General features: G+C 42.9%; 1 protein-coding gene across 3 annotated transcripts in view; it reads left to right on the forward strand.

Moving 5' to 3' along the window:
* prkg1b (protein kinase cGMP-dependent 1b) overlaps positions 1 to 11,863 on the forward strand; it is a 61,944-nt gene that overhangs the window by 33,018 nt on the left and 17,063 nt on the right. For all 3 annotated transcript variants that reach the window (XM_046068691.1, XM_046068689.1, XM_046068690.1), the window contains 4 exons: positions 9,668 to 9,773; positions 10,306 to 10,369; positions 10,553 to 10,630; positions 10,721 to 10,815. In XM_046068691.1, coding sequence (XP_045924647.1) covers positions 9,668 to 9,773; positions 10,306 to 10,369; positions 10,553 to 10,630; positions 10,721 to 10,815 — 343 coding nt within the window. The remainder of the gene's footprint in view (positions 1 to 9,667; positions 9,774 to 10,305; positions 10,370 to 10,552; positions 10,631 to 10,720; positions 10,816 to 11,863) is intronic.

The following is an 11,863-nucleotide window of genomic DNA, read 5'->3' on the forward strand; positions in this document are numbered from 1 at the left end:
GTGTGTGCGTGTGTGGGCGTGTGTGTGTGTGTGGCGTGTGCGTGTGTGCGTGCGGGTGCGTGTGTGCGTGGGTGTGGGTGTGGGTGCGTGGGTGGGTGTGTGTGTGTGGGCGGGCGTGTGTGTGGGCGTGCGTGCGTGCGTGCGCGTGTGTGTGTGTGTGTGTGTGTGTGTGGGCGTGTGGGCGTGTGTGTGTGCGTGTGTGTGCGTGTGTGTGTGTGTGTGCGTGCAGATCTCAAACTTTTTGTCAGAGTGTCACTTTTTGGTAGAGTGCTCGTTAAGCAGTGGTTGCCAGGCAACACCATCCGGTCCAGCCAATGAGCCAAGTTTTTGGCAGCGGGGTCTCTTGGCAACAGCGCTGGGTTCGAGGGGATTCGTTTCCGTTTGCTTTTTTTTTTGCTCGTTATCTTCACATTAACACACGAGCTTCAGCTGGAGTTTGACTTCAGCACGGAGCGGTCACGGCTTCACGGCTTCACGGCTGCCTTTCACTGTTCAGAAACAAAAAGGTCACGTTGCAGTCAAACTGACACCAGGTCCGCAGCTAAAGGGAAGTTTATTGTTTCTTAAATGATGAGCGGGTCTCAGGAAAGCAAACTTATTATCTAAACGATGCAGATTTAAGGTGTCGGAGCAGAACAACTGCTGCACTGTTAAACCGGATGATTTATTGATAAACCAGCAGGACTTGTTTGTCTCTGAATTTAGTGAATGCTGTGTAGTTGTTACATTTCCTAATCAATAGTTATTGTCTTGAAGCTTCTCTTCTCCTTGAAACTACTGCTGAACTCGAGCCGGGCCGAGCCAGAGACAGTGTTGGAAACACTATTTCAATATATATTTATCTACAAACGCCTCAGTCCTCCTCCCGTGCATGAAACAAGTGTCTCACAGTTGTTGCATTGTGCCGATCCGGGCCTTAAAGTAATTAACCAATACCTGCTCCTGTTAAATTTGGAACCGAGGGTCAGATTCAAAACCAAATCTGATGAAATGGTTTCAAGTTGGACCCTGTTGTAGATGCCCAATCCTACATAGGAAGCAGCGTAGAGGGAGTCAACAAAATCATTTTTCTGTGAGGCTGCAACCTGTTCACCAAGAAATAAACAGAGATTCGTTTCATTATAAAACAACGTGAAGCCCTTTAAAAGTTAAAAATGTTGCTGCACAGCAGCAGGTGTCTGTGTGTGATCATAAACCACCTGCTTCTTCCACTTCTGAACTCTCTGACCTTTGACCTTTACTGCACACGCCTGAGATTTCCTGATGTCTCACTAATGAACGCCGACCTGAAACCCGCCGCCGCCGCAGCACGTTAAACTCGTCTCAGCCCGCAATACTTGCTGCTGCGTCTCCTTAGCAACAGACAGCAGGTCATAAAGCAGCTTTTGTGTTTTCCTCACAGATACACACAGAGTACTGCAGTACCTCAGCAGGCTCTGTAGTACTGTAAGTAGTTTATTTAGCTTTAATAATGTTGAAGTGTCGTTGATGTGGACTACATCCTGACGTGTGCAGCGAGCTCGCTTCATCAGCTAATCCCATTACATCCCCATTAAAGCTGCTCAGGGATTTTAATCCCACTCAGAGCTCGTATGTGATACTTCATCACCCCCGCACCAGCTACAATACCTACTGTTTTTCACTTTACTATGCGGGAAACAATGAGACAACAGAAAACATTAAAGCCGTCGGGAGAGCGAGAAAAGCTCAGCAGATGGTCTGCAGGTCAGACACGTGTAGTCCAACTGTCTCCAACAGTAGCTGAATTAGCTGCTAGCTGTTAGAATCAGAAAGAGAGGCTTATTGCCAAGTAGTATTTTACAGGTACCAGGAATTTGCTCTGGTGATTAGGTGCTAGACATAAACACACAGTTCACAAAAACAGATTTAATAAATATATAAATATGGAATCTACAAATAAAAAGAATTATCGAACTATGTGTAAAAGAAAAACAAAACAACGTGGCAGTTACTTACATGTGCATTACTCTATTATATACACATATTTACAGTGATAATAAGGAATATGTGCAATTTGACAGTTTGTGCATTGATGTGCATGTGCAAACTTTTGCAGTATGGATTGTAAAGTGGGTGAAGGGGGGTTGGGAAGTGTCAGTAGGGGTCTCGGGTCTCGTTAATCAGGCCAGTGTAGCCACGGATGTACAGACAGCTCTCACTGGATGGATTACTGTTTGATTTTTTGACAGCCTTTATTGTCCCCTAGAGGCAACAGTAGTCAATATACATCATAAAACAAGCAAATAAATAGAAGACATAAATACATAAAACATACAATAGATGTTATCAACATACAGTACATCTACCACGAGATCTAGAGCTCTGTGTGTCCGTCAGTCCTGTAGTAGAGTACATGTGCAACCAGGCCTAGAGTTTGTTTAAAAGCCCAACAGCTGGAACACAGGATCTCAGATATCTGTTTGATTCGGCTCTCCTGGGGAAAGTGTTCGTCCTCCCTGATAGCAGAAGTCAAAACTCTGCAAGAAGAGGTTGTTGAGGATCCATCAGAATGATAAAAGATGAATAAGATATTTGCAAATGTGACCTGTCAAACCCCTCAACTTTCCCAGGAAAAACCGTCTCAGATTTGGTGGCATCAAAAGTCAATTTAACGTCCAGGATGTTGTCCAAGTACCTGTGCTGGTTTACTGTCTCCACGGCTCTACAGCTGATAAAGGTTCAGCGCCGTGTCGGGGAGGTTTCGGCATCTCTTTCATCTTAGAGACAATAAGTTAAGAATGAGTCATGACACCATTTGAAGAAATAGTCCAGGACTGGTCTGTGGCAGGAGGCTGACAATCACAGAGTCATCTGCAAACTTGATTATGAACCTTGACTTGAACCGAGTCTGGCAGTCACTGGTGTAGAGCACAAATAATAAAGGCGACATGGCTGCAGACTCTGGTGCTTGTCCATGTGCAGCTTTTGATGCTCCCATGCCGCCCTTACAGAGAGACTTCAACAGTGGAGGGTTACCGGACTGGTTTACCTCGTATTTAGCCAAGTAATCCATCAGCAAAGCATCTCCTTCCACAGGAAGTAAAATGCCCTCACCTGGACACGGAAACGACAGATTCATTTATTTTAGGCGTTTTTCCTGGAAATAGTGGAAAATAGCTGCAGGTTTTCAACAGGTTGAGGAGTTCCCAGTAAGTGCGTGTCATACTTTTACTCTGCAACAGATACTTTTACTCTGCAACAGATACTCTTACTCTAGACCAGATACCTTTACTCTGCAACAGATACTTTTACTCTAGACCAGATACTTTTACTCTAGACCAGATGCTTTTACTCTGCAACAGATACTCTTACTCTAGACCAGATACTTTTACTCTAGAACAGATACTTTTACTCTGCAACAGATGCTTTTACTCTGCAACAGATACTTTTACTCTGCAACAGATACTTTTACTCTGCGACCAGATACTTTTACTCTAGACCAGATGCTTTTACTCTGCAACAGATACTTTTACTCTGCAACAGATACTTTTACTCTGCAACAGATACTTTTACTCTAGACCAGATGCTTTTACTCTGCAACAGATACTTTTACTCTGCAACAGATGCTTTTACTCTGCAACAGATGCTTTTACTCTAGAACAGATGCTTTTACTCTGCAACAGATGCTTTTACTCTAGAACAGATGCTTTTACTCTAGACCAGATGCTTTTACTCTGCAACAGATACTTTTACTCTGCAACAGATGCTTTTACTCTGCAACAGATGCTTTTACTCTGCAACAGATGCTTTTACTCTAGACCAGATGCTTTTACTCTGCAACAGATGCTTTTACTCTGCAACAGATGCTTTTACTCTAGACCAGATGCTTTTACTCTAGACCAGATGCTTTTACTCTAGACCAGATGCTTTTACTCTGCAACAGATGCTTTTACTCTAGACCAGATGCTTTTACTCTAGACCAGATGCTTTTACTCTGCAACAGATGCTTTTACTCTGCAACAGATGCTTTTACTCTAGACCAGATGCTTTTACTCTGCAACAGATGCTTTTACTCTGCAACAGAGATTTTTACTCTGCAACAGATGCTTTTACTCTGCAACAGATGCTTTTACTCTGCAACAGATACTTTTACTCTAGACCAGATACTTTTACTCTGCAACAGATACTTTTACTCTAGACCAGATGCTTTTACTCTAGAACAGATGCTTTTACTCTAGAACAGATGCTTTTACTCTAGACCAGATGCTTTTACTCTAGACCAGATGCTTTTACTCTAGAACAGATGCTTTTACTCTGCAACAGATGCTTTTACTCTAGAACAGATACTTTTACTCTGCAACAGATGCTTTTACTCTAGACCAGATGCTTTTACTCTAGACCAGATACTTTTACTCTGCAACAGATGCTTTTACTCTAGACCAGATGCTTTTACTCTAGAACAGATGCTTTTACTCTAGAACAGATGCTTTTACTCTAGAACAGATGCTTTTACTCTAGAACAGATGCTTTTACTCTAGAACAGATGCTTTTACTCTAGAACAGATGCTTTTACTCTAGAACAGATGCTTTTACTCTAGACCAGATGCTTTTACTCTAGACCAGATACTTTTACTCTAGACCAGATGCTTTTACTCTAGAACAGATGCTTTTACTCTAGAACAGATGCTTTTACTCTAGAACAGATGCTTTTACTCTAGACCAGATGCTTTTACTCTGCGACAGATACTTTTACTCTGCGACAGATACTTTTACTCTAGACCAGATACTTTTACTCTGCAACAGATACTTTTACTCTGCAACAGATACTTTTACTCTAGAACAGATACTTTTACTCTAGAACAGATACTTTTAATCTAGAACAGATACTTTCACTCTGCAACAGATACTTTTACTCTGCAACAGATACTTTTACTCTAGTACAGATACAACTTGAAATGCAGCAAAGTACTGTACTTGTGGATAAATACTTTAGTACAAGTAAACATACACGATCAAACGGTGGCTACAGGAAGCAGAGTGATGTAATGTTGTGTAATTTCTGTTCAGGCTGATGTGAATATTGTTTGTGTGTCTGAGTTCAGACTCACTCATGCTGAAGGAAGTTTGTACAAGTCTGCACATCTCCAAGGTAACTGGAGCCAACACACAGACAGACACAGATCCTTGTACTTCTATCTATGTGAGGACCAGCGTTGACATAATGCATTCCCTGGACCCTGACCCTAATCTTTACCCTCACAACTAAAAAGCCGCCCCTGACCTAAACCTTATTCTACCCTAACCCTAAAAGTAACCCCTGAAGATGTGAGGTCGAACAAAATGTCCTCTTGTTCCTGTCCTCACTGTGGAGAAAGTATAAGTATACACTCAAACAATCGCAAGCAGCTTTTAGGTGTGTGTGTAAGACTTTATTTCCCAACGTTACTCCAACACGACAAACTCCTCTCCCTCGTTTCCACGGTCATCTTCCTGCAACAACTCTCCTCTCACAAGATACAGAGTGAGAACTGTCCTTGAGCGAGATTTCAGTTTCCTGTTAAAAACAAAGGGAGTCACCGTCGTAAGGATCCTTTTCATGATGCTGTCAGACTGCTGGCGTTAAAGTCTGAGCCTGTCGCTGGCAACAAGAAGCTCTTTTTGTGGATGCTATTTTGATGTAGGAATACGTAGCAGCAGGCTGAAGCAACTACTGCAGGATTCAGAACTTTCTGTACCTACAAATCATTTCAACACCAACGTGTGAAAACAGGGACCAGGTTTAAAAATACCCTTCTGCAATTCTACTGCTGCTGGAAAATGTCCTAACATCTTTAATAGAGCTCAGGCATTTTTCATTTGTCTGTTCATCCTTTTGTTCTTTCTTTTGTTCTTCTCATTGGAGATTATCCCTACAGTTCTCTGGCACCTCCAGCATTTGCCTTGACTTAACTTTGGCCGGAACCAGAGGTGAAACAGCCACAGAACAGCTCACATGACCCTTCAACACATTCACACTCCCAACTTGTCACACATAGACGCTTTGCCAAGACTCTTTCCAAGCGGGAAGCTTCCGGTCTGAGACGTGAAACCAATGCAGAAGTCCCTTAAACCTGCATTGTCTTTAACGGCCAGCAGGGGGCGACTCTTCTGGTTGCAAAAAGAAGTCCGGTTCCATTAGAAATAATGGTAAAATGTTTCTACTTCTCAGCTGATTTATTCCCTCAGTAAACACTTTCCTGATGAGTTTATGGTCTCAGTCGCTAGTTTCAAGTCTTCTTCAACACAGCATGATGTTTATTTAGTAAATTATAAGGAAAGTGTGCTTCGGGGCGGGATTATCTATGATTGACAAGTCGTAACCATGGTGACCTGTCAATCAGGCTAGAGTGACTCATCCCCACGGCACTGTGTAAATTTAACCAGCACCGTTGAACAAGCTTATTAGGAGTCGGCTGTTCACTTTCTCTGGTGAGTATGTTTAGTTTTGAGACTGTTGTTCACTAGTCAAAGTTATCAGCCAAGTTGAATTACAGATGCACCATTGCTAAGCAAGCTAACTAGCTCATCAAACGGCCGTTAGCTCCACCGTCTCATCCAAATGTGGTCATTTCCGGGAACTTCAAGCTTCAAAACGGCAGTCCACAAACCACCAACGGATGACTTATTAGAGTCTATGACTCTTTCATGACGCTTTTTTGGACGTGTAGGGCTCCGCGGTTAAGTTAGCAAGAATAAATATGCGATGTCTGGTTAAACTTTTTCAAAAAAAAAGTTTGATTAGGTTTAGGAACCAACATTATTCACTTTGGTTTAAAGTAACAACTTTCTACCTACGTATCAATAAACATTCAATGTTGACTCTTTTTTTTCCACACGAAAAAAAAAAAGGTGCAATCTCTGGCCCTCCATTCACCCCAACCACCTCCTTACTCTGACTTTTTTGTTAAATATCCTGCAGCTACCTTTAGCGTTCAGAAGGGACCCTACAGCGCTTCCCCCAGTACGTTACAAACTGACGCCAAGGGCTCTGGCGTCCGTATGTCACGACTTGGGGGTGAGAATGGGTTGGACTGTTCTGTGATCTTCCACCTCGGGGGTTAATGTTTACTTCGATGGCCGTGGTTTGAAGAAATAAACATTGACTGCTGATAGGAAACAAGATGTCTGTGCTGTCACTTTGTAAGAGTTTTTGTGGTGCTGTAAAAACGTAATGCTACGGTTTAGTTCACACGACCACCTGAGGTCACTGTCAGGAAACAGACGGCTCGTTCTGAAGTTTTTCTGGTGAGGACAGTCCAGAGGTCGTGAGGTCTAAAAGTGTCTCGGCTGTCTGAGCCACAGTCCCAGCTTCATAAAGACGATATTAAAAAGACTTTTCCAAGTGACAGAGTCCTCAGGAGAAATACCAGCAGAGTCCTGAATCCACATCAGACCTCCTCCTTAAAACCTCTTAAAGCAAAAACTGAATATAAACTTAAATTAATGTTTGGCCTGGAGCTTCATCTCGTTTGCTTTTTATTACCAGTCACATCTGCTGTGATAACAGATGAACAGTGTCTCCCCGCTGAAGGAAGATATGCTGTGGTTGTTCTCTGATTTCAGTCCCACACACCTCCAGTGTCCTCGGCTGTCTGGGGAATCGAACCTGCATCATTATGGAGGTGTGATGTCGGCACGCTGAGCTTCAGACTCCAGAGACGCTCACACTTTGTGTCTCTCTTGTGATGGCGAAGCTCTCCCTGCCATCATAACCAGTGATGTTAAAGCCAGCTGCACAGTGATTGGCCAGTTTAAACAGGAGCATCCCCTCAACGTTTTAACATGATAGATTCTCACTCTGCCACTTTAACAGCAGAAGTTTAAAAGTTTAGTTTGGTCAGTTCAAATAAGTATGGAAGTTTTTTAAGGTCAGCGGACCCTCAAGTCAAGTCATGCCTCTGCCTCGGATTGGTTGTTGAAAACATAAAAAAGAATGCGGTCTCTTCTTGACTTCCTCCTTTTCTCTCATCAGCATTACTGCGACCACCGGCATGTTGTGAAGACTGACAAACAGGAGCACAGAGACTCTTTTAATGGACCTGTCTTCTGTTATTTTATTGTTGAAATGAAACTTGCCTCTGGAGAGTTTCCTCTGTCTGTCCTGTCAACACATTCTCACTCCTGACTCGTCATATTTTGGACCTTTGGCTTCAGTTTTAGACATTTAAGGCTCCGCTGTCAAGTTAGCAACACTTAGCAACAATACATATGCAACGTCCAGTATAGTTAGCAAAAATACATATGCAACGTCCGGTTAGAGTTTCAAAATAAAACGCTAGCATTTCGAAACATCGCCATTTTGAAACGCCATGTTTTTAAAGTTGCAATTTGTCTAGGTTTAGGAAACAAAACATACTTGGTTCGAGTGGCCTTTTATTGTGGCCAGCCTAAGGCCTTTTATTGTGGCCAGCCTAAGGCACACCTGTGCAATCCCCATGCTGTCTGATCAGCATCTTGATATGCCACACCTGTGAGGTGGATATTATTATCTCGGTGCTCACTAACACAGATTCTAACAGTATTTGAGAGAAATAGTGTGTACATAGAGAAAGTCTTAGATCTTTGAGTTCAGCTCAGGATGAATGGGGGCAAAAACACAAGTGTTGCTTTTAGAAGTTTGTTTTGTATGTATAGAAATTGTAAGTTGCTTTTGATAAAAGCATCAGCTAAATGATTAAAATGTAAATGAGAAAGACCCTAATGAACAGCCTGCAGTTAGTGCCACTGCCCGGTTCAAGCTATCACTGCACACACACAAGAAAATCTTAAATAAAAGTATTTTTTTGCAGGTCCCTGTGTATGTTTTTCATTATAGATCATTAGTTTGTGTGACTGGAGTGTTTCACTGTGGTTGTGTTTAGGTATAATTTTGATAGGAATTTCTGTAAATAAGCTCAATTAAAAGAAACAAAAAATCTGGATCTCACTAATCCCTAAACCCTGGTTTTGGCCCTGGTGCTGATGCAGCGTTGTGTTCCCATGATTACCAAATGATTTGCCTAAACATGTACACTGCTTATTATACGAACAGTTCCAGTTCAGCAGACAGATTTATTAATAAGACTAAAATTAAATATCTGACATCATAAAATGGTGTGGTTGGTCAGTTTAGTTTCACGCCACAAACAAACTGCAACAGAGTCCCTGTGGAAACAGACCGAGACGCCCCTTTTCTAGCGGTCCTGGTCCAGTTGTTTAGTCCGCATCAGCCCGAATGATCCAAACAGGTTACAGGCGAACGCTTCCTGGGATCTTTTCCAGGTCTGATACCATAAAATTAAGAAACGCCAGCTGCTGGACTCTCTGTCTCAACATGAGTGTTTGACCTGCTGCTGGTTGGACGCGGCGGTCCACCCGTTTAACATCACACGTGCGTGCGTGCGTGCGTGCGTGCGTGCGTGATGTTGCCATGACAACATCTGCACACTGTATGCACTCTCTCACACACACAGCAGCTCTATACTATTCATGTTTTCATCTGCTCTCTGCTTCTGACATGCAGATTAGAGAGAGAGAAACAAAAGTGCACAAACTCACACACGTACTGTTTAATAATGATGTCCAGATCCTCTTTTCCTTCTACAGGAGATGCAACCACAGATTAACATTTAATGTGTGAAGCTGGTGGTAATAAATATCTTTGTTTTCTTAAACGTGTGTTTTTCAGCTCTGGTCCATGTGAAGCTGTGGGCGATTGACCGTCAGTGTTTCCAGACCATCATGATGAGAACTGGACTCATCAAACATGCTGAGTACATGGACTTCCTCAAGAGGTGACTGCTGTAATGCAACCAATAAAAACCCACGAGCAAGGCACCAACTGTCAGGGTTAGAGGTTCGATTCCCACAGAGATGATCACTGAGTCCCTAATCTAGATCTCACTCCCAGCAGATTTAAAGTCATAATCCTTCAGATTTCAAAACCAATCCTAGCTGACACTGGGCGAGAGGCGGGGTACACCCTGGACAGGTCGCCAGACCATCGCAGGGAAATTTAGAGTCACCAATTAACCTGTGTGTCTTTGGGCGGGATTTACTGTACCGTAGCACTACGTTCGAAAGGCACGTTGTGTTTGCTAATCCAAGTTTATCTTTATAAAAGGCTGATTGATCATTAGTAGTCATGGTCGCACAGCTTAAAAACTGTAATGCTGATTAAAGAAGCAGTAAAATCGGCCTCCTTCAGACAAGTTGAGTATCTGGAGCTTCAGCAGTTGTGGGTTAAATTACAGGCTCCAAACGACCAGAATCATAGAACTTTCTTCTGAAACTCATCATAAATAATAAAACTCTGTCTCTCTGCAGTGTTCCCACTTTCCAGGGTCTTCCAGAGGAGACTCTCAGTAAACTGGCTGACGTCATGGAGGAGGTGAGACTGTCAGCTACACCACCACACCCCTCTGTAGTGATTATCACGGCAACCCGCTGCTTCTTCAGCAGGGTTAACAAGTGAAATCATCGGTAGACTCCGGTGGAACCGATTTAAGTTATTTTTGTCCTCTTCTTTGGTGGAGTCACACTGTGAATCCTCCTATCTGGCTTCTCTGTGCAGACTCATTATGAAGATGGAGAGTTCATCATCCGACAGGGAGCCAGAGGAGACACCTTCTTCATCATCAGCAAGGGAAAGGTAACGCTTCACTCATATTGATTACTGCATATTGATCAGCTGACTCATCCTGGTCGTCGGCTGATAACTGTTAATCACATCTCCTGTCAGGTGAACGTGACCCAGGAGGACTCAGCCAATCAGGAGCCAACACACCTCAGAGAGCTCACCAGGGGAGACTGGTTTGGAGAGAGAGCGCTACAGGGGTAAGATCATGTCACCTCTGACCCCGAGACCTGAACCCAACACTTCTAAACCTGAACCCTACACTTCTAAACCTGAAGCTTACACTTCTGAATCTGAACCCTGCACTTCTAAACCTGAACCCTACACTTCTGAATCTGAACCCTGCACTTCTAAACCTGAACCCTACACTTCTAAACCTGAACCCTACACTTCTAAACCTGAACCCTACACTTCTAAACCTGAACCCTACACTTCTAAACCTGAACCCTACACTTCTGAATCTGAACCCTACACTTCTAAACCTGAAGCTTACACTTCTGAATCTGAACCCTACACTTCTAAACCTGAAGCTTACACTTCTGAATCTGAACCCTGCACTTCTAAACCTGAACCCTACACTTCTAAACCTTAACCTTACACTTCTAAACCTGAACCCAATACTTCTGAATCTGAACCCTTAAGGCCTTTGCACACCAAGTCTATATTGTTGTATCTGAATCAGCTTTATTGCCATGTAGGTTTGACATATACAGTGGGTACGGAAAGTATTCAGACCCCTTTAAATTTTTCACTCTTTGTTTCATTGCAGCCATTTTCCAAAAATCAAAAAAGTTCATTTTATTTCTCAGTAATGTACACTCAGCACCCCATCTTGACAGAAAAAAACAGAAATGTAGAAATTTTTGCAAATTTATTAAAAAAGAAAAACTGAAATATCACATGGTCATAAGTATTCAGACCCTTTGCTCAGTATTTAGTAGAAGCACCCTTTTGATCTAATACAGCCATGAGTCGTTTTGGGAAAGATGCAACAAGTTGTTCACATCTGGATTTGGGTATCCTCTGCCATTCCGCCTTGCAGATTCTCTCCAGTTCTGTCAGGTTGGATGGTAAACGTTGGTGGACAGCCATTTTCAGGTCTCTCCAGAGATGCTCAATTGGGTTTAAGTCAGGGCTCTGGCTGGGCCATTCAAGAACAGCCACGGAGTTGTTGTGAAGCCACTCCTTCGTTATTTTAGCGGCGCGCTTAGGGTCATTGTCTTGTTGGAAGGTAAACCTTCGGCAACA

The sequence above is a fragment of the Micropterus dolomieu genome, linkage group LG14, assembly GCF_021292245.1.
Source record: "Micropterus dolomieu isolate WLL.071019.BEF.003 ecotype Adirondacks linkage group LG14, ASM2129224v1, whole genome shotgun sequence".
NCBI lineage: Eukaryota > Metazoa > Chordata > Actinopteri > Centrarchiformes > Centrarchidae > Micropterus > Micropterus dolomieu.